The sequence below is a fragment of the Trachinotus anak genome, unplaced genomic scaffold, assembly GCF_046630095.1.
Source record: "Trachinotus anak isolate AG129_WGS33_773 ecotype Australia unplaced genomic scaffold, CSIRO_AGI_Tana_v1 ptg000003l, whole genome shotgun sequence".
NCBI classification, from domain to species: Eukaryota; Metazoa; Chordata; class Actinopteri; order Carangiformes; family Carangidae; genus Trachinotus; species Trachinotus anak.
In genome coordinates, this window is record NW_027273854.1 from 13,528,971 (window position 1) to 13,551,590 (window position 22,620).

Genomic DNA, 22,620 nt, shown 5'->3' on the forward strand with positions numbered 1-22,620 from the left:
AATGTATAACTGTGACAAAAACCATTCTTCACGGTCATTTTGTTTGAGATAAATGGTAAGCACATGAACTTAATTTGATACTATGCGGGTTTCAATACAGTTCTGTGATTTACAAACAGTCTACATGCACTTTGAGTGAATAAGTTGTTTGATTGACCCTTGATCACCCTTGTCAGTGTGTAATGGGAGCTCTTTATGTACAGTCTATCCACTCAGACAGGATTTTATTCAGACCATTTTAAATGTCTTGTTAAATTAGGGGGTTTGCAGCAGAAAGGCGGTTTGATCAAGTTTGTCTCTTCACACTTCCCGTAGTGGGAGTTAGCTTGCCGCAAGCAACTCGTGCGATGTTTACAGAAATAAAAATCTTGAATAAACGTCTCTGTCGTGTCTGGTGACAGCCACTGAACTATTTCACCACCTCTCTCACCTGACGCCTGTTCAAGAATAGGTAAGTTTTCATCTCTGTCTTCAAATTTTCGATCCTTATTAAGGCCAATCGATAACCAGCTCAGTTAGCTCGTCTCGCAACACATGGATTCTGCCTATTTTGACCTAAGTTGTCCTGCACTTATTAGACATATTATGTGCTTCATTCACTCCCAATGTCCAGTTTATCCTAATAACAGGCATATATGTATATTATAAAAGTCGTGTTACATAATGCCTTAAGGCGTTGGAAGGCAAATAGTGGCCTTTGAGCAAAAATATTTACCCCACCCCCATGAAAGCTTTTGTGTAAACTGTGAAAGTTTTGATTTTCACAGTTTACATCAAAATTTGTACATGATTTTCCACAAATTTGCTGTAGATAACATACAAAACTGTAAGCCCGCGTACATATTAACCTTGTGACATCTTACACTGCCCCACATAAAGGGAAAGCTGTTATAACAGAACATGGGGCTGGAATAAAGCGTAATAAATAGCCAGATAAATATGGATATATTTTTTGGGTACCCCAAAAACTCAAATTCAATGAATCGAAATGCAGCAGCTCAGTAATGTGCTGTACATGTCGGTCAGAGGAGAGCCGCTACTCATCACCACAGACCAAAGAGATGGCATCTTCTGTTTCTTGTTCACTGCTCAACTGATGACTACCACTCCACTAACATGTTCTTTTGTTTTTGCAGAAGAGATGGCTGACCGTGCCCCATCTGTTGCCATGGAGGCCGTCCTCAAGCCCAGTTGCGACCTCCCAGAGGACATGCCGAAGATCAAAGGCTACGACTTCAACCAGGGGGTTGATCTGCAGGCAGTGCTGAAGTCCTACCTCACCACGGGCTTCCAGGCCAGCAGCTTGAGCTTGGCCATCCAGGAGATCAACCGCATGGTGAGAGGAATATCTGTTAGGACAGAGTGTGTGGGTTTATTTTCCCTTAGTAGCCTTGCAGATAGTTTTGGTTTTCTTTGCTCAGATTGTGAAGTATTTGTCTTTGAGATTTCATCCTCCACCCCAAAACAAAGAAAACTATCTGCGTGGCTCTGTATCAACAGATATGGCTATGTCTCTAAATGATACAACTTCAATAACCTATGATCAGTCTGTCAGTGTACATTTGTAATATCAACCCTTGTTACTTAATGACTCAACACCCACAGATAGAGAAGCGTCTTGAGCCAGTGGAGGCAGGTGAAGGAAATGAGTATAAAGAGGCCGGCGAATCCTCCAAGAACTCAGGTTGCACCATCTTCCTGGGTTACACCTCCAACCTCATCAGCTCCGGAGTCAGGGAGAGCATCCGCTACCTGGCAGAGCACAAAATGGTACAAATTTTTGCACTTGCTATAATTATGCAGGTCTGGTCATAGTCCCAGTACGTCCCAGGTAACATCTGTGTGAGTTTGGACAGGGGGACTGTGTTAGTTAAACAGAATCTGTTTTGTTCCTCTTTGTTAGGTGGATGTGATTGTTACCACAGCTGGAGGCATTGAGGAGGATTTGATCAAGTGTCTGGCTCACACGTATTTGGGAGACTTCAGCCTGCCTGGCAAGGAGCTCCGCCTGAGAGGGATTAACAGGTTGGCAACCACTGATGCAGTTCAGGGGGCCTGTAGTGTTCTCAGAATGACGAAGGACATCGTGCAGGGGTTTGACCTAGCTTACATATCACATCCTGTTTATTTACATCCTCTGTTCCTTTTCATCTGTGTGTGTGTGTGTGTGTGTGTAGAATAGGGAACCTATTGGTGCCCAATGATAACTACTGTAAGTTTGAAGACTGGCTGATGCCCATCCTGGACCAGATGTTGTTGGAGCAGAAGACAGAGGTGTGTCTCACTGTGCAATTAGTATATTATTATTATTATTATTATTATTTTTTGCACCTGAAACTGTTAGTAGTAGTTAGTCTGCAGTCTTTACTGCAAAGTTGTGCTGTTGTGCTGTTTGGATGTTTCAGATTTTGCTCTTATATTATTGTTTACATGATGTAACCTTTGTTTTTTCAGGGCACCCACTGGACTCCCTCCAAAATGATCCATCGGCTTGGCAAGGAGATCAATAACACCGACTCTGTTTATTACTGGGCATACAAGGTGGGTCCTGCTTTATCTAGGTCTGGGTCTAATGTATTGTATCATAAGGGAACAGTTGTCAAGATCAATAGCTGATAACTAACTAGCTAATAACAATACATTTAAAATTTTACAACGTGCTTTACCATACCAAAAATAAATTACTTCATATTCTCACAAAGACAAGTTGCTGTAAAATCGTTTCAATCTTTGAATCATTGTTTTTTTATATGTTAATCTGTGAGTTTGTGAGTGGTTGGTGGGATCAGTAGCGCTACTGAAACCAATCACTAAATTTAGTGTTATATTCTGTTTTCAGAATAACATTCCAGTGTTCAGTCCTGCTCTGACAGACGGCTCTCTGGGGGACATGATCTACTTCCACTCTTTTAAGAACCCTGGTTTGGTATTGGACATAGTGGAAGGTAAAAAGCAACATTAGTGGTACACAACAAGATCACCACAGCTGTCTTAGCTGGTCATATGTGGACTATATGTGGTGAACATGGACTTTATTTCAGATATCCGCAGGTTGAACAGCCAGGCAGTGTTCGCCAAAAGAACGGGAATGATCATCCTGGGAGGAGGGCTGGTCAAACATCACATAGCTAACGCTAATCTCATGGTAACTTCCTACTCTATGATCTTTATCTTATTTTCGAATCACTTTTTGAATACAGTTATGCAAAGTTACGAGTAATTATATTGGCTGTCAGTGGTTGAATGTAACTGGGTACATATACTCAGTACAAATGTGAGGTACTTGAAGTATACTTGAGTATTTCCATTTCAACTTCAGACTACATTTATTTGACAGCTATACTTGCTTGTATCTTTATACACTAAGAACATTAATGCATTATTGCTTGCTTCTGCACTCAAGTGACAGATTCACTGCAGCACTTTTACTTGTACTGGAGCATTTGTATGTTACAGTATTGCTAATTTTACTGAATACGTCTGTCACCACTGTTGTGCCATGAACATTTTGCATGAAGTTGTGCAAAACTATGATATAATATTGTTGTCCACTCTGTATTTACAGACCCCAAATATTGTTGTCCACTCTGTATTTACAGAGCCCTGTATTTATTGTTGATGGTGATCTTTGATTATAGATGGACATTACATACAGTACAGCCAGCAAAGCAAACCTCCTCACAAACTAAATCAGAATCAGAATCAGAATCGCCTTTATTGTCATTATACATAGTACAACGAAATTTGAGCGCTGCTCCCTTGGTGCAAACAATGGTAATTAAATAAAATAAATAGGAACTTAAAGAGAACACAAAATTAAAATAGAGGAGGTATAAAAGGGCAAGTGATATGTACAGCTATTTACACGTTATACATTGACTCTCCTTTGTCTCCTTCCAGAGGAATGGAGCTGATTATTCGGTGTATGTAAACACGGGTCAGGAGTTCGATGGCTCTGACTCTGGGGCCAGACCTGATGAGGCCATATCCTGGGGCAAGATCAGAACAGATGCAAAACCTGTCAAGGTACCGATATTTATCCCAGCAATTATGGCCAGGACCAGATGATGTTTCCTCCTTTGCAATCATATTCTCAGATACCATTTTTATTAGATGTTATTTTGAGATGTCTTCCCTTCTACTTCACTTTTCATATATTTCCCAGATGCCTTTTGACAGGTCTTGCACAAAGCACCTGAACTCCTTTTCAGATGTGGGTTTAAACTACAGCCATGACATAACATCTTGTGGCTATTTGACAACATGTTTTATGTATGTAGGTTTGTAATTGCTGTTAATTTGACAACTTTCCTTTCCACCGAAACAAATATTATAGGGATAAATGTGAGAACTGGCAACCAGGCAAGAAAGGCTGAGTAATTGTTTGCCCTACACAGCGAGGCAGGAATGTGAATGGTAACCAGGAGTTGTAGTCCCCTGTTAGTCCTTGTGGTGGCAGTGTCTGCACAACATTTGATCCAAGGGTACAGTCTGGCATCTGAGGACCAAAACACAAATATGAAAACCAGGGACTGGCTTCAGTTAAGTGTAGTTAGTATGTAACATAACACAAATATGATAATTTTACAAAAGAGTGATATGCTGCTTTGTTGTTTGTTCCCAGGTGTATGCAGATGCCTCTTTAGTCTTCCCTCTGATAGTGGCGGAGACCTTCGCCCTCCAAGCTGACAAGCTGACTGCTGGCAAGAAAAAAGAGTAAAAAGTTGCCTCCTTAAATACTCCGTTAGAAACAACAACCAGCTTTGTTGCTCTGGTTCTTCCTTTGTTTGTCTAATTGAACATATGAGTTTGATCTAATGAACCTTTCCATTGAAAATACATGGTTACGACTTTAAGAGGCGGCATTGTGATGTTGTCATGCATACAATGCTGCAATTGAACTCCTTAGTGAATGGGAGGCGATGTTGAGGGTTTCCTGTCTTAATGCTTTCCATACCAATATTTACTTGTTTAAACAAGTACAGTTTTTTTCTCTCTATTCTGATAGCAGAAATCGCATGTGTAGCATGCTATAGCATGCACCAAAGAGACTGTCGACAATGCATCAGGTTTTAGCTGTGGTGTGTGTGTGCACGCGTGCGTGCGTGCGTGCGTGCGTGCGTGCGTGTGTTGATGGGGTTTTAATTTATTTCAGATCAGTTGTGGGCAGTTGCATCACTTGAATGTGTCTTATTGCTTCTCAGATTTTATATTATCTCATTCTTACCGTCACTGTTCCAGGAGGAAAGATGTGCCTCTACAGCTCAATAAATCTCAAAGTTATAATGTCTTCCTGTATTTAATGGGGTTTTCATGGACAATTACAAATAGTCTTTGTGCTGTGTGAAAAGGCCACAAAGGGATACTTCATTTCACATGACTATGTTGGTGATCTTTGTTGTATAAAAGGATTTAAAAATGATTATAGGGTACTGCTGACCTATGATGAAAAATAATATTGAGAATATTAAATACAATTTGAAACTCCTCAACTGCATTTGAAGTATGTATAAAAGCAAAAAGATGAATAGTAACTGTATCAAGTGTTGCTGTTGTTATTCTACCACTGAGAGTTACACTGAATCACTTTATTAAGTACACCTGTAATATATCTGTAACAGTTTGATATAGCAGCTCTACCATAAATTCTGCCTTTATGATGCTTATAACGTTATTGGTGACATTGTAGGAAACATGTAAATTGAATTAAATTGTGGTGGTCCACATCATGCTGAGAGGTGTGTCTAATTTTTTGTCCGTGGCAGGAATATTAGAAACACCTCTGAATATATTTGCTGTCCAGAACAACACAGTCACTAACTATGACCTCAAAAAAAAAAACAATTTAATTAAAACGTCTGATGGTTTCAACAAAAACTGAACATTTTAGGCATCATTAAAAACAGACTCTAAGGCAGAAAAATAGTTTTGGTTTGCAGCTGAAGGCACAAAAGGCAGAACTCAGCACTGTGTTTTCCGATGTTAAAGCCAGAGTTCAAAGCGAAACGAAAGTTGTAAGCATCTCATTCATGTATGAGTGGTGGCAGGCTTGCTCAGGTACTACGCACCAGTGGCGAATGCGCCAGTCAATGCGCCTCCAGTCAGATCCTCCCCTTGAATCCTCGGAGGGGCTCATAAGAACATCACAGCTTCTGCATGTGTGGTTAGCGCTTGCTCATACAAAGACACACAGTTTTCACCCACCCAGGCAGAATGCACACAGTATAGGTGGGTCTCTCAGCTCTCTCCCTTTCTGTTGTCAGCAGAATCAACCACATAATCAAGTAACAATGATAAAGACATTTCCCATAGCAATACATGAGTCTGCTATTGTGGGAATGGATATTTCCTGTGGCTAATCACTGCTCCCATATCCTCTACAGAGAGTCACTGTTTTATTCACAGCCCAGTTATATTTACTGTCGTTGGAATGGAATTATAGTTTTTGTATCAAATGTGTGTATAATATATTCACTGAAGCCTTTTTTTTTGTGTCGGTGTCTTTTTTTAGTGGGATGCTGACCTTTTCTTTTATGGAAACAGAGTTGGAGAAGTGGAATTGAAACTGCGAGAAGGTCAACTTTCCCAAAACCTCAGCCCCATGTGTCACACGTACACATACACACACACAGACACATAGGGGCTGGGCGTTCCTGACTTGGTACAAACTGCTTTTCCATTCAGTCCTCCTATCATTTCCTATTGGTGGTGGCACTGTGTGAGTGTGTGTTTACTCAGGGCTTGACAGTTAAAAGATTTTGTCAGTGGTGTATGCATTTTGCGCTCTATAGAAACTATGTTTGCTCTGTGCTTAATGGAAAGATTACAGAGAGGCCGAGAGAGCCGAAAACAGTGTGATAGAGACCTTGTGTGTGTGGATGAGCTGTAGTCACGCTATAATAATACTGTGTGGCGTCTGCACAGAGCAGACAGTGTTTGCCCCCTCCTCCTCTGTGGAACAATAAGTACACTGTGTGATGTGCAGGGCCGCAGCAGTCATAATGGCAATTATGTCTTCTGCCGGCCAGATTGGCCGCTTTTTTTTTTTTTTATGGTGAGAACCAAAGAGTCAGACAGGGAGGGAGAAGGAAGGAGGACAGAGGGAGAGCTGACCTGCTGCACAGCTGCAGGGTGGAGTGGATTTGTGGGAAGTGGAAGAAAGAGAGAGGAAATACATAGTGCATAGGTTTGTGCACATTTGCATATTTGTAATCACATCTCTGAGTAAATTCATGTGGAACTATTTATGCAAAGCTGCTATTATACTACCTGATTGGCGGATTGGTGAAGAGGCCGTACACTGCATAAACTTATCCATTACATTGTGATCTCAAAAATTCCACAGCAGACAAAAAAATGGTGTCCAGGGCAGGAGCACTACTTTATGCTAATAATCCCATAATGCAATGCGTAAATGACCAGTGCGTCAGTGATAGCAATTGATAGCAGTGAGTGTCCTAAATCTCAATTTAATGCTTTTTAATGGCTCGCTTTACTTAATTTCAATTTTCTGCTTCTTTATACTTTTACCCCATTTTTAATTCATGAGTGAACATACTTTTTACTGTGCTACATTGATTTGATAAGCTTATTAATAATACAAAATATAATTTATTTATATAATAAATAAAATGATTGTTATAAATAATAATAATTATTGGTCAAGAACTGAATTGGTCATTGGGGTGAAATTCACACTACTCCCACTTTTACAAGCTGCAACATTAAAGTGATGTACACATTGATGTATCAAACAATTATAATCCGACAGAGTACTTCTTTCATTATTACACAGGGAGCAATGAATGAGTGGGGTGAATTTCAGATGGTCAAGGTTGTTGAAAGGAAGACCTGCAGACTGTGCTCAGGGCTGAAGGTAGTACAAACGTTTATTTATTTATTTTTTTTGTTGTGAAATCGAATGTGGTCTTTAGTATATTTCTATTCTACATATTGTTATTCAAAGATACTCAATTATTTCAACAAAGATAAAAGATAGTAAACCACAGTCAAAACCATCATTACTGATTTGAGAGTGTCAAACTGCCTGATACTCTCAAAAGCCAAATTTGGGCATTTAAGGATGGCCTTGTTTTGCTGTTTGACTAATAAAACCCACATTATTTTTCATCCTAAAATCTTACCACAATGCTACTTGTCCCTCAACAGTCATTTTTAATGTGTTTGACATCATAATTGTGGGTGTGGTTTAAAGTCAGAGAGAGAGGATGGCAGGTGTTCAGGGAAAGCAAACTGACAAACTGGACCCTAAAGCATCTAAGGGTTTAAAGTAAATATAAGATGGTCAGTTATTACAAAGATTGTCACGTTGCCTACGATCACATTTCAAAATAAGAAGGCACAGTTTTCTTGCAAATCATATTTTGAGCCCTGTCCTACTTTTGCTGAAGGTGTTCGTGGAACTAGGACATTTTTTTCAGATAAAGTTTTCTAAGCATGTTTAATAAATCATTTCTGTTACAGTCACAATTTCTGTTTCTGTTATTATTACAGTGAAATATATATTAAGGTTTTATAGCTGTCATTCTGTACTGTAAATGAATGAATGAATGAATGAATGAATTAAAATGTTAATCCATTTATTTTTTCATTTATTTTCAGAATCTATGTCTATATAGCTACATAATATATTATATGATAGGCAAAACTTCCGTATTTTCTGAGCTCTGAATGTCATATATGTCTGACTGTCTTTCTTTGCTTTAAAATGCTCAGTGTCCCTCTTTAAGAAACTAGCTGTCCCACTAAACCTGAAAAACCTGACTGTGAAAAAAAGAGGGTCTTGTTGGGTTTGAATGTCTGTGGGTTTTAAACAACAGTCATTTCTCCCCAAAACTTTACCCAAGTATGTTAAGAAAGGTTGTATCATTTAACAAAAACATAACTGGTATGACTGAATATTTGTTATAGGTCTTGTAGTGCACCATGGAGACATGGAGACACAGACATGTAAAAATCCCCCCAACTCTCCTACATACAATAAGATTGAAAGACATAAACAACACATTGTCTTCAGTCGTCTTACACTTTTAGTCATTTTGTGTCTCTTTGTAGTTTGTAGTCCCCCGTTACCCCTGGACCTGTTCACTCATCCATCCACGCAGAGTACGTTTGCCACATCCTGGCTTGCATGTTTGTTGAACCACAAACAAAATGTGATTTTAAGTAGGGTTCATGCAAAAAGGAAACAGAGGATAACATACATGCATTTTACTCAACAATATGTTCCCTCTTAGTTCTGAAGCCAGACATACGCCCTTGTGTGAGTACCTTATCTCCACCTCTGTTTACCTGTTATGTTGCCATAGGAACTTCCACCTCGGAAGCCAATTGGCTAATCTGTAGAGGTAGCTGCAGGTAAAGGAGTGCTAGTGCGTGGGAGGAAGAAAAATTTACTGAGTGAGGTGCGGCTGAGTCAAATGGAAGAATAAACATCCAGATATAGGTGGTTAACAGTAGAGCAATAAATGTATAGAGGGCGGGCAAACACAAATGAACGAATAAATGGCAGACGTACAATGAATAGGTAATAGGAAGTGAAGGGGAGGTGGGTTTGCTTTCATCTCTACCTCCTGCTGCTTTCTCAGAAACAGGAAGTCGTCAGTTGAACCGCCGTCTCCTCCTCTGACGCAGCTGGCCAGGGCTGATGACGGCCTTGTGTCACTGTTGCTGTGGTAACCAGCCGGCAAGGACAAACATCCGGATAACTTCTTACTGTCCCGTCTTTATTTTTCAACGAATTTGTTATAACTGTGGCTTAGCCACTGCACATTATCTCTGGTCACCATGGTGACAGGAAAATAAAACGAATATACAGGTTTCATATGTTTTACTTTCAGTGACATAACTTTATTTATATATCATGTAGAGACAAGGTGGAAAAACCAGTTGAAAGTGTTGATGTGGGTCTTTCACACAGTAGACCATAAAACATTTTGTGCTACCCTCTGATTAGATAACATTTATAAAGGTTTTGCAAGCTGTTATAAATAGATTTATCAATTATTTATAGATCATTTATCAGCCATTAATAAGAACAAGTTTCAGGTTGCCAGATTTTGGAAAATCCTCCTCTGGCATGACACTGTCATTTTAGCTCATTAATTCCGTAGGTGGACTGTTGGACAAGTTCTTCTAGAAAAGAGCTAATTAACATTTGTAATTGCATTTGACTGACTAACTACTGACTGACTGACTGCCAATTGCTCATTAAAAAGTGGAGAAGCCCAAGATCTCTTATTAATGTCATATTAGCATTTCGAACTGTAGACCGGATGACTTATTTGAAAATATGAAACCCTTAGTACATAGTATCTATTAATGCATTATAAATGCTGAATAGGAACACAACCACGTCATTACACACTGATGTAAAATTTATTTAAACGACAAAAATGGGAACTATGCAACTTTGAAATGTAATAAAAAACATTAACATTTACAGTGCTGTTTTCTTACCTTTGTAAAGTTTTAAGTTTTGCACACATATAAACAGCGAGTCAAACTAAATGCTTGTATCAGAATATGTTATAAAAATGGTTGTATCAGAATAAGTCACTGCTGTGGGCTATATGTTAATAAGCAGTTGATAAAGTGATTTTGGTTCACATGTCTTGCAGCTAAAGCTAAAAGATGAAGCTAATGTCAGAAAAGGTGAAGGAACAACAGCAGCATTTTCATATCTGTTGCAGGTTTTTGGTAAAGGAAACGATTGTTCAGCATTGAGTAATCATACTGACAACAACATGGACACTGCACATTCATAGCTCTGATACATTGTTTTCAACTTCAAGTCACTATATGAAAAAAAATTGTACAATATCAAAAATAAGGCAAAGATTACACAATCAAAAAACATTGTAAGATTTTGAATTAATGTTACATTCTTTAATTGACCTTTAATATTGAATTGAAGGAGCATTTGTGCAGGTATAGTCTACGTGTCCATTTTGTCAGACATTGAATGGAAGGATGTTTTTTCTGTTTTGGCTTTGGCTGTTTCTCTCTGGTTTGCACTTTTTGTGTTCTGATAATGTGGACATGTGTTTTGTTTGTCCTCAAGTTAATTGCCTTGATTTCTAACAGCTTTCCCTTATAAATGCCAAACAAGTAAACAAGTTAAAACATAGATCTTTATAAATTAAGATAAATGTCTCAGAGTTATGAGTGTGTAGCTTTCAACTCTCTTTTTTGATAGCCTGCGAGCAAGCACGTCACTAGAACAACTGTGTGTCTTCCATCAGTTTTTCTATTGACAATACCATGACACATATTTGATTATTGCCTCTCGCTTTTCTTGATTTTGTTTCCCTTTGTAGTCAATTTCCCATAAAGACTTTCAGCTATGCAGCTGCGTGGAAAGTATCAGACTGCAGAGCTCATAGGAAGTAAAAGGTTAATGTTGCATAGCTGTAAAGGAAGCTCTTTGTGACATTGATATAATATTTTAATGTGTGCCAACAGTTAAAACACATAGTGAAAATACATTTTACCACCAAAGATTTAGGTCAGGTGGCACAAAAAAAATTAAATAAAATAAATAAAATAAAAAAAAATCAGTGAAGTCAGTGAAAGTCAGAGAAATCTTCCAATGTAATCTTTGTTTGGAATAACAACCAGCAGATTCTCAGCTCTCTGTTGTCCATCTGATTTCCTGTTCCTGACCTCTACTGAGAGAAGTTGACAAACAAGGTGATGGAGAGAGAGAGAGAGAGTGATAGAAGGGTGAAGGGTGAAAAAGCACAAGACACACACAGGCTACTGCTTTTCGAAAGAAATTTAATTTGAATTCACCTTAATATTGATGAAACCACATTTGATAAATACAGTATTGATAACCCACAGTTTTATATATTTTGCTTTGAAAAATAGACTGTGTACAAAAAGGACAGAGTCATCTTAGCTTTAAATGAACAACAATTAAACGCAACACATATAAAAACACAGAAACAAATGATGCAGGACAACTTAATGAAAATATTTTATTGCAGGAAAGCTGTCTATTTCAAAAGCTGTAAATAATTTATAATTTTCACAATGATTCTTAATTAAAACATAAAATATAGTTTTATAAAAATTATAGCTTCTAATGTTCTGTAAATGCAATATGAGAACAGGCCTAAGTCCAACTAAAGTGTTTTATTTCAGAACATGAGTGTAAACATACCAAACAACAAATCACTGCTTAACATCAGTGTAAATAATATTTCACAATTGTCAGTCAGTTCAAAATAAATATCTTTACACATGTATGTAAACATCCCGATACAATCATTATAGTGGTATTAAATGAACAGTATGTGTGTTTGTGTGCGTGATTGTGTGTGTGCACTGTGTGTGTGGAAATGAGACCAGTCCCCTGTTCCTGCTGAACTGAGCCAGCCGACGTCACACACTGATTATCAGCACAGCAGGCACAGGAGACCGACCCAGCAGGGGGTGAGGAGGGGGCAGACAGAGGTGATTGTACACACACGTGTACACACACATGGACACAGACACCACACACACCACACATGCAGCAGGGAAGTTAGACAAACACACACACACATCAAACCAACTGACACTGATGCTCATGCAGAAATCAACAGGTGGAAGCATAAACAAAATATGAATGCAAGCACAAAGTAACAACACACACACACACACACACACACACACACACACATTGCCCCTGAGACGCCCTGGCAGCCACGGATATGAAATGACAACATATTGCTCGCCCTAAAGGAACAAGAGCAGTCTTCGACACTAATGAGACAGCTGACATTTAGCAGACACTGACACACACCGAAGCGGCACACTTTCAGCTAATTCAACAGATTACCAGTTATCACCAGAAGCTGATATACAGCCATACCTGCTCCTATACGCCCCACTTGGCCTCAGTGCATCACCCTCTCGTGACACAATTGTGACCACACATGCTGTCGACCTTCAACGCATTCTGTCAAGGTAGAAGTGATTAGGTGTGAGTCTAAGTTTGGTAGGCCCATCAAAAGAGTCAAAGAATGAACTCTTGCAAATGAGAAACAGCACAATTTTGCCTCTTAATTGACATCAGACTGTTTTGAAAGAGAAATGATTTTTTCACACGCGGTTTTCACATGTTAACTAGCACTGAGCTACATTATAGTCTCCATTTGCATTCAGATTTGATGCAAATTTTAACCAAATTCCCAGGAAATCGGCAGAAGACAATGCTAATGCTAATTTGTGAGTGAGAAACATGGTGGAAATTTGTGTTTGTTTCATGTATTATTTTGAGAAATGTTACAGTCTCCTCGTTAAAATTGAAACTGGATAAAAACAGGTCTCTGGAAGAACACTTTGTATCTAGAAAGTTTATTTTTGCACTGAATGCTGTCACGCTTGTATGAAGTGTGGTGTTGATGTAAAGAGCAGCAGTTTGATGCAGTGCGGCGCCTCCCTGACCTTTCATCCCCCCCTCTCCTCCTCCTCCTCTTGCAGGCTGCAGCCCTGTGGCGGCAGAACTTAACCACTGTGAACATGGCAGACACTCACTGTTCACATGTGGGTTAAGTCCTGCTGCCGCACAGCCAGGTTCTACGAGCATCTGTTCGTGACAGCGAGCGAGTTTGGGTGTGTTTGTGTGTGACTATGCAAATCAGAAACATGGGTGTGACTGTGTGTGAGTTAGCAGATTAGTGTGCGTCTGCATTTGTGAAAAAGAGTATGCGTTCTTTCATGTCAGCCATTGGAAATCCCTGGCAATGTGATTCAGTCCTGTAGTCTCAAAAATCACTCTGCCAGGAATTCCCCTGGTCAACAGAGACAACACCGTAGTTTGTGGTGAGGGGAGGACATTAAAGCATGCACAAATACAAATAATAAATACCCCAATAGACCTCATACATCATTGTCACCTCTCATACTAAATGTCGCCATCTTGCCTGATTCCCTGTGTTCAATTCTTTGGTGTGAAAGAGTGAACCATCGCAGTCTGACGCGCTACATCTTTGTCATTCACAGGTCACAGTCACTGCGCTTTCTCAGCCCTGTGTGTACTGTATGTGCGTGGTTCTCGACAACTCCCACACTTCATGTGGCCTCTTACAAAAAATAGCTTTTCAATGACAGAATGGAGAATTAGGTTAGAAGGAAGTGGCCAGTCAAGTGGCACTCCCTCTAAAGACGTTTGCCTGGCTCTGCTCTGCTCCTGCCCCTTTATCTGTGCCCCTTGTGTGGCAAAAAAAAAAAAAAAAGGCCGGAGAGCACTGGGCCGTGTTTCCTCTGCTGCTAAGCTACTGCTAAATCTCTTAAGAAATTGTCAGGAATTTTCATGTTGTGGTTACAGAAAGTGATACTGTATGTTATTGCTTCTCATTACTGCCTGTCAAGTGATATGGAGTAACACTTGCAAAAAAAAGGACAAGCACATACACTCATCAACCCTGGAGGAGAACATATTACTCTGAATTCCTTTTTGTTGAATTATACTTGTTGGGACACGACACATTTAAACAACTGAATGTCATTCCAAGCTGTAGATCCACACTGAATGCTCTTTTGCCATCCTCTTCAAGTCTCTTTATTTTCAGCAGCATGAATATTCCACCATGTACAACCTATGAGTCAGTGGGACGCTTTTGGGGAACTCCAGACTCTAAATAAGTTTTAGCCGGCTGTCTGTTGTCACCGTGGGCCTGCTGGAGAGCTGTGCCAGGGACACAGTGCACTTGGGCACCATCACTAACGCTGTATCATTGTTGTCACAAATCTGCTGCTGCCGGGTTGGAGAGTTTGGAAAGAGCTTCCCAAAATAGCACAAAACCTACTTCTTATTCCATGCCGTGTCTTCAAGAAAGTTCGATATTTGAAATGCTTAAAACTCAGTGCTGAACCTCACACAGAGTAAAAACCATGTTTCATGTGCAGACGCTTACTAGTTTCCTCCAGGCCAATGTTCTTTGTTTCAGTCTGTGCTTCAATCAACCAATAACACCAAATTACAACCACTCAGAACACACTGTGATTTTGGTGCTACCGGCAAGAAATTAGAAAACCACTGGTTGTTCCTATGTCTGGTCTCTCTTTATATTCCATGTGAATGTCTCTCTTTGACTCACACTTTTGAACACTTTTGAAGCCCGGGCTAGATCAACGTAATTTAACATTGTGGCGCAGCTCAGTTTTACAAAGCATTTTTTTTTATCAGTCAGTTCATGGAAAATGAAAATAGTTAGACAAAAGTTAAGTTTTACACATATAGTTTTGGATTTTTCTATTTTTTTTTAAAGCGTCTCCATGAATTCTGTTTTGTTTTATTAAACATGCATTCCCCGGGCCGGTCTCTCTCCATATGGTCACAATAAGATGTGCGTCTCAAAAAAAAAAAAAAAAAAGGTTGTTTAAGGTCCCAGCACCCATCAAAGACAGCACGCTAACTCCTCTTTAACTCCTCTCCTCCATCAACCTAAACCCTCTATCCCGCCATCCTTTCATCTGGCAGTGGCTCATCTCGTGTGTTATTTTCTCTGCCTTTTCATCTTTTCCATCGGTTTCTCTCTTCCCCTTTGCGTTCCCCCCGTCAAACCCGCAGCCGTTAATGTCTATGAGCTCATTCCTTCCCTTCCCCTGTAATGACGGCATTCTGGTTGACGCACACTGTCCTAGTCCAACACCTCACCTCAAACACCGCTGTGAGGATCTCAACATGTCTTACTTTTGCATTTGGCCTGGCTTGTTTTTTTTTTAAGCAACCATGCAATCCTGTTGTTACACTCCTCTCAAATTGGTTGTTTATTATGGTTAGAAATAATCATATGCTTCTGCCATGTGGGCTGCAACTCATTGGCAGCTCATAATTGTGCCAACGTGCTGAATCCTGATGGAGGCGTAGAATAGGAAAATTAGTATCACTGAGTGACAATCTCCAGCAGATGTACCCTAGTAGAGTCAAAGTAAGTTTCTAAGTGTCCTCATGGCTTAGGGCCTTGTGTGTGGGTGCTTTGATGGTTTTAGGATGTACAGTTTACACTATGTGTGTGTTCTACTGCATTTATATTGGTGCACTCAACGTATGGAGGTCCAAATGTAGACGTGGCCACTGGCTGTTTTCTCTCTCCTTCAGCCTGAGTTCAGAATTGACATTGCCGTTTACACAAGGGCACACAGTTAAGTGGAAAAGCCTCTGTTGAGACAGCTGGATCTCAACCCCTTGTTGTTTCAACACATATCTTCTCTCTCCCTATGCCCTTGTGTGCGTGCGCACACACATACACACACACACACACATACACACACACTCACAGATGCATTAAGGATTGCACACATGCTCACAGGTCAGACACAATCTGCTTCCACGCAAGAAAATATGCTCACTATCAATAAACAAACACAGTTATGTCAGTGGGCTGCGGGGCAAACATGGCATGTGCGTTAGCTAGGTTCTCACTCTGTCTCATAAACCAGGAAGAGGACAAATACATACCTATCTGACATCATTCACACCTTCAGGCTGTGAACCGCTTCACAGAGCAAACAGTGAGCAGGCCGACCAAAAGGCTGACTCTACACTGCTGTTGTACACGTTAGTAATTATGCTTCAAACTGAAATATATGTCATTTTTGGATCTTTCCATTGCATCAGAGAATTTCACAGAAGGCAGTTTGTTTCCAACCTCAGCTTCATGTGAAATCAATTTGTCTAAGTCTAATGGCTGGAGACATTATGTCAACACTGGAGCACAAGGGTTACAATAACGTCTGAATTCCCTTCTTAAAGTGTAAATATGCCACGTTTGCTTTTCATAATTGCTGTCGTATCCATTACACCTCTTGAACACACTCGCCCTGATAAGTGCAAAGAGAACGGCTCATGGAGGGAGAAAATGTGGAAGAGTAACTGTATTAACTAGATCACCTTAGTCCAAAAAGGTGGAGAGATGAGCGTGGGGAGGACAGACGCCTGACGCAGCAGAAACTGTGGCTGCATTTCCTCCGTAACTTTTGTTTTTCAGGACAATGTTTTCACTCCTCAATCTGAACAATTAAATGAAAACACAGAGGTGGAGTAGCAGATAAGCAAACTCTAACCTCAACTATAGATTCAGCAATAAAACTGCAGAGAAAATGCAGCGCACATCCCACCGACTTAAACCTAGATCTTTGAACCCACACACCTTACGCAGTACCACACCCTGGTGCTCTTGCAACCAGACGGAGTGTGTGTCTGGGTATGTGTGTGCATGTGAGATTGTATTTGTTTCATGTTGCGTGTGAGGGCGTAATTATTGCTGAGGCCGTGACATTCAATGACATTCAGACAAGGACTTGTGCTCTATGGGCCTTCTTCTCTGCTGCAGTTTTCCTGAATCAAAGGGGAGCGTTCGTTGGCTGGCCTGGAATCAATGGAACGTGCCACATGTGGGACATTAGACTGAGAATAAAAAAGTATTTTCAGCTCCAGATTAAAAAAAAAAAGAGAGAGAAAAGCTCAAAGTCTCTTTGGGCTGTAAAGCTAGCCTCAGCAGTGAAGAGCCCAGCCCAAGCCCGTGGTCCGCTCCCAGTGCGTGTAACCCTATCCACAGCCTGAGTCGTTGCCAAACACCCTTACCACCACCAGCCCTGTACTTAGTGTACAGCCGCCCCGCTGCCACTGAAACACACACACACAAATGGATGCTGAAACTCCACACACACACACACACACACACACACACACACACACACACACACACACATTTATTCCACTACGCCACGGTTTCCTGAGCCTAGGCCCATTCCTACAGATTGCTGCCGGGCACACCCACCCACCCAGACACCCCACCAAAGCCAAAACTCGAGTGCTAGATCCCCACCTTCTCTCCTCCTTCTGCTCCTTCTATTGCCCCTTTCCCTCATCTATTCATCCATCCATTCATCCATCCATACAATTGGTTTTCCCTGGTAAGTATTACAACATAATAAGGAAGAGTAACAATAACGCATGACCTATCTCCCCTCTTTCCCATGTCCTTTGGTACAGAGGTTATCTAAAGTCACAGTCAGTCGCATAGATAGCAAAGCAACAGACCCCCTCCACCAACCCCCCTCCTGCCCCCAGTTGGGCTAAATTAACTCATTATTATCTTGTCTTTCCTCTGTGCCTCAGCCTCATGCCACCCTCCTTGAGCTCCATTTTCGCCTTCCACTGCCCAATTTGGCCTATCCCAGTGCTCCCACAGGGGAACCAGACAGGACGGCGGACAGGAAGACGGAGACAGCCGGCCCTGAACTGTAGCTGAAACTGGGTTAGCTACAGTAGCTGCTGGATTCCCTTCCTTTCATGGAGGTTTGGGAGCTCACAGACTTACAGGGCCTCTGAACAATGAGAGGAATGTTTGAGCGGCTCCGGCCTCACTTCACCACTACCATTACGTCTCTCGGCTGCTTTTCTAGAACTTTTTATGACCTCTATTCCCACTCCATGCTGCCAGCAACACCCCACAGAGAAGCACACAGAATGATGGACATGTAGACAGACAGATGACACACATGGGTAGACGGAGGACTGTGAGCAGACAGCTGCAAAAGGAGGCAGACAAACAGGTAGAAGCAAACCAGTTATGCAGTAAGTCACTCAGATGGGTGGTGATATAATCCTTCAATCAAACAGACGTACAGACACGCAGACAGACAGACAGAAATTAAGCCGTCCCATTCAAAGGAACTATTTACGTCTGACCTTTGTAATGGAGCTGGTCCACAGTGGCAGACCTCAGATCAGGGCAATATTCCAGTGCCAATTATTATAGCACATTTGAACAGCAGGCACACATTACTCTCACTCCGTGTAATCGTCTGTCCTGATCAACAGGTTGCAGGAATTGCTGTGAAGTGAGTGTAAAGTGCCTCTCTGTGGAGGACCAGTTTTTCAGGCCAAAAAAAAAAAAAGAAAGAAAAGAAAGAAGAAAAGTGTACAGATGATTTGCCGCATCATAAAGTCATAAAACAGTAAAAAGACAACAATAAACTTCAGAGAAGAGACAGACACGATGCTGCACCTACCTGAGAGAACATTTTTTTTTACTCCTTTCCTCTGTCTCATGTTCACTGTCCTCACGCTCTCCAGTGTCACACTCCTTAGTTGAACTTCACAGTTGTCGTCCCCCTCTCTCTCTCTCTCTCTCTCTCTCTCCGTCCCTCAGTGTTCCTCCGTGTCTCCCACTCTTTGTCTCTCTTGTCAGTCTGTTTCTCCTTCGGCTGTGCAGACAGGAGTGTGTGTGAACGCAAGTGTGTCTGGCAGCCAGACAGGGTGAGAGTAAGCGAGTGGGCGGGCCAAACCCAGTGCAGGGGATTCCTTTATGACGATGTCAGAGGAGAGGAGCCCTCCCCTTCTCTCGTCTGCCTCCCTCCCTCTCCTCCCTCTCCTCCTCTGTGCGTGGCCGAGGCTGCTGCTAGAACACAGGAAAGGGGGCAGGGAGATAATTGGCCGCACAGCTGCTAATAAATGAGCAAAGGCTGTTTGAGTCAATAGCAGACAGGAAGAGGACTGAACTAAATGTGCAGTGTTTCACTGGACAAACATACTGAGATAGTTTGTTACGCTGTCTTGTGTGTTGGAGATGCTCTGTAGAGAGATGAGGCTGTAAAGAGTTGCGTGTCTTTAATCGTTTCTTCATGCAGATAGTGATCATATCTTTTTATGACAATAATCAAAGTGATAACATTTATCTTAGAGACACTTTCTCCTCAAACCCTTCTAATAGCAGCCTTTTAAATATCAGAACATGTTTCCAGCACAAAGTTTGAAGAAATTCTTTTTAGATCTGCGCTCATTCTATATTTATCTATGAGTGCACACTTGTGTGAGAGTATTAAAAATAATCATTTTTATTTGCATAGAGCTTTTAAACACACAAAGCACTTTTAAAAAAATGAAATAACTAGAAAAGTGGTTTGATACGCAAAGATGGATAAAAACTATAAAACCAAGGTAAAAGTCATATTAACAAGGCCATAAACAATATCAGGAAGTTGTGACATTAAAGCTGTAGATCTTGCTTTAAATCTAAATTTGCATGCAGCCAATAAGGATTTTCACACTTAATACACATACATCCATGCCAAAACAGAGCTGTGGTGAGTCTTCATCTTATCAATGGTACAGTGGTAAACAGTGTTTACGCTTAAATTGCCGTGGAGCGGTCTCATCTCTTGTTTTGGGGAAATTTCAAGCTGCATTTTTATGCTGATTGAGGGACTTTAAGCGGGACAGAAATGCAGCGTGACAGCGAACTAAGCAGAAAGAGGTTAAGCATGGCTAATCTTTTCAGATCACCTAAAGCTAGACTGAATTTCAACGTGGGAATCGTTTTTAGTGTGAGACAGATCGACGGATATCAGTTATCAAATGTGCTTAAAAGTGTATATTTGAATGTGCTACAGTTCATGTGGTGACATTAATGTCCCTGTCACAGCAAGAAAAGTCTTCTTTCCTGTATTTTACTGATGAAAAAATTAAAAGATTATCAATAAAGCATCAACCTAGATTCACATCAGCCGGTAGTTATGGTGGTTTTATGACTTTCTATCAGTAAACAGCAGAAACCTATGTTTATCAATGTTTTTGCAACTTCATCTTGGTTGTATTTGTGTGCGTGTGTGTGTGTGTGTGTGTGTGTGTGTATGCGCGCGTGAGGTGTTTGTGTCCAAGCTTGGTTTGATCTGCACCTGTCAAACACAGAACCCCCCCCCCCCCCCCCCCCCACCCCCCTCCACCCTCACACACTCCTCCACCCTCTCTCCCTCCCTAAAATCCCCCAACAGAGAGACAGTAACACGAGCTTCTGAGAGGGGCTATTAGAGGCTTTACAACTTCCCCTGAAGCCTTTGGGTGTGTGTGAGCAGTGAAGTCCTGCACAGACAACCACGCCCCTGTGAGAGAGTGGACGTCACACATTCCACACACGCACACACATACACACACACTCAACGCGTCTCTTAGCAACACATACACTCAAGCTTAGAGAAATAACTATGCCAGTAAGACACATGACCGCGACACATCGTTCATCTTCAGATGGGATAATGTTTTGTTTATGGACCTCAGTTTCTATGTTGTCTTCACAGGGGATTTACAACTTTGCATAACAGCCCGAGATGAATGAAGTGTAATGAATGCTTTAACTTTTTGATTGTTAGTTAGCAAAGATTACACGTGGGTGAATGAGTGAAGACAGAGACGAGTGTTGCTCCATAAATCATAAATGTCTCTTTTTTCCACCCCTCTTTCTCCTTGTCTGTCTTTCTCGTAATACCTGTTTTCTGTATTTCTGCACAAACACTGTTCATCTTGTCAAGGTCTCAGTGGTCAGATGAGCTGGATATTATAAAGAGTTAACTGGGTTGTTCATGTGACAAACCCTAAGAAAAAAGAAAAAAAAAGTTTCCATCTCCATTCTGTGATCTAAAAACCTTGATGTGTACTGTGCACACTCCTCTCTTATTTTGCCTCCTAGACATCACAATTAGCATATAGCCACACGCAACAGCAGTACTGTAATGACTGAGATGATACCACTCTGAGGAAACATGCTCTCAGAACCTACTCATCACAAGAAGACAACTTTCGGTTCAAGGCTAATACCAGTTCTTTCAGTCTGGCTGGAATATGAACAAAATAAACCTAGTACGAAACTGTAAAAAAGAAGCCATATCTTGCAACTTTTTCGCCTATGCCAAGTTACTGAGAACAAACTCTGGTGCGAAATGTTCTGCAATCATTCCTGCTGGCAGTGAGCGTAGTGGTACTTGGAAAGCAATGCTGAAAGAAAGCTCTGTGCTTCTTCTTCCCCTGGGGCCATAATCTGTTCTTTATGGTTTTGTGAAATATCATCAGCTTTACGTAAAGCCTGGTGACATGTAAGCATGGTTGGAAATGTTCCCACTGTGTGTGTGTGTGTGTGTGTGTGTGTGTGTCTGTGTTTCAACTGATGAGTCCACCATTTTCTAAAGATAATAGTGACAGGTGTACCAAGGGCAGTATGTGTGTTAATACAGCGTTTTGTGTACGGCATGTGTGTGCGTGTATATAGTAAGGAAGTTATATATTACAACACCGACCTTTAAGCTCTCTGTTGAATTGCAGATCATGAGCTCCACTCAGGCTTGTGGGTGAATTTGTGGAGTCATGGTGGACTTGTGGACATCTTTAGTTAATAGTTCATTGAGAGATATGCTCCATAGTATGTTCAGCCTTGATGTTTTACCTCAGAGGTAAGAGTGCAGACTTGTATCTATAACATACTTTATACATGCTTATTGTTGCATCTGTTTCAGTGCATAGTACTGTGTAAAAATGTCTTTATCTAATAGTGTGTACTGTACTGTGTGTGTTTGTAGTTCTGTGTGCGTCAACCGATCACACCGGACATTCGGCTGAGTGACCAGCATAGACAGTGAGTCAGACGACAGTAACTGACTCCAATCTGGGCCACAGGGTCTGGGAAAAAAAAAAAATCAACTTCCATTTGGTTGTCATGGTGAGTCAGATCCAATTATGCAACAAGCAGTGGAAAATGGTTTTGGAGAGAGAAAGAAATGCCGGAGAACGAGAGAAAGAGCTTCTAGTGCTGCCAGCTTGATCTGAGAGGT

At 41.0% G+C, this 22,620-nt stretch overlaps 1 protein-coding gene across 1 annotated transcript; it reads left to right on the forward strand.

The window, feature by feature from the left end:
* Nucleotides 1–302: 302 nt before the first annotated feature.
* On the forward strand, nucleotides 303–5,729 carry dhps (deoxyhypusine synthase). The gene is made up of 10 exons (XM_071473913.1): nucleotides 303–451; nucleotides 1,137–1,336; nucleotides 1,606–1,770; nucleotides 1,904–2,025; nucleotides 2,178–2,274; nucleotides 2,455–2,541; nucleotides 2,840–2,945; nucleotides 3,042–3,145; nucleotides 3,901–4,026; nucleotides 4,625–5,729. Exons 2-10 carry the CDS (start codon nucleotides 1,142–1,144, stop codon nucleotides 4,718–4,720), a joined length of 1,098 nt encoding a protein of 365 aa, XP_071330014.1. The 5' UTR covers nucleotides 303–451; nucleotides 1,137–1,141; the 3' UTR covers nucleotides 4,721–5,729.
* The last annotated feature ends 16,891 nt before the right edge of the window (nucleotides 5,730–22,620 follow it).

What these genes read in the sequence shown, in the direction of transcription:
- dhps (XM_071473913.1), top strand. Translation starts at nt 1,142, where the DNA reads ATGGCTGACCGTGCCCCATCTGTTGCCATGGAGGCCGTCCTCAAGCCC. An exon ending in TGTTGGAGCAGAAGACAGAG is followed by an intron (nt 2,275 to 2,454) that starts GTGTGTCTCACT and finishes TTGTTTTTTCAG; the next exon opens with GGCACCCACTGGACTCCCTC. An exon ending in TAGCTAACGCTAATCTCATG is followed by an intron (nt 3,146 to 3,900) that starts GTAACTTCCTAC and finishes GTCTCCTTCCAG; the next exon opens with AGGAATGGAGCTGATTATTC.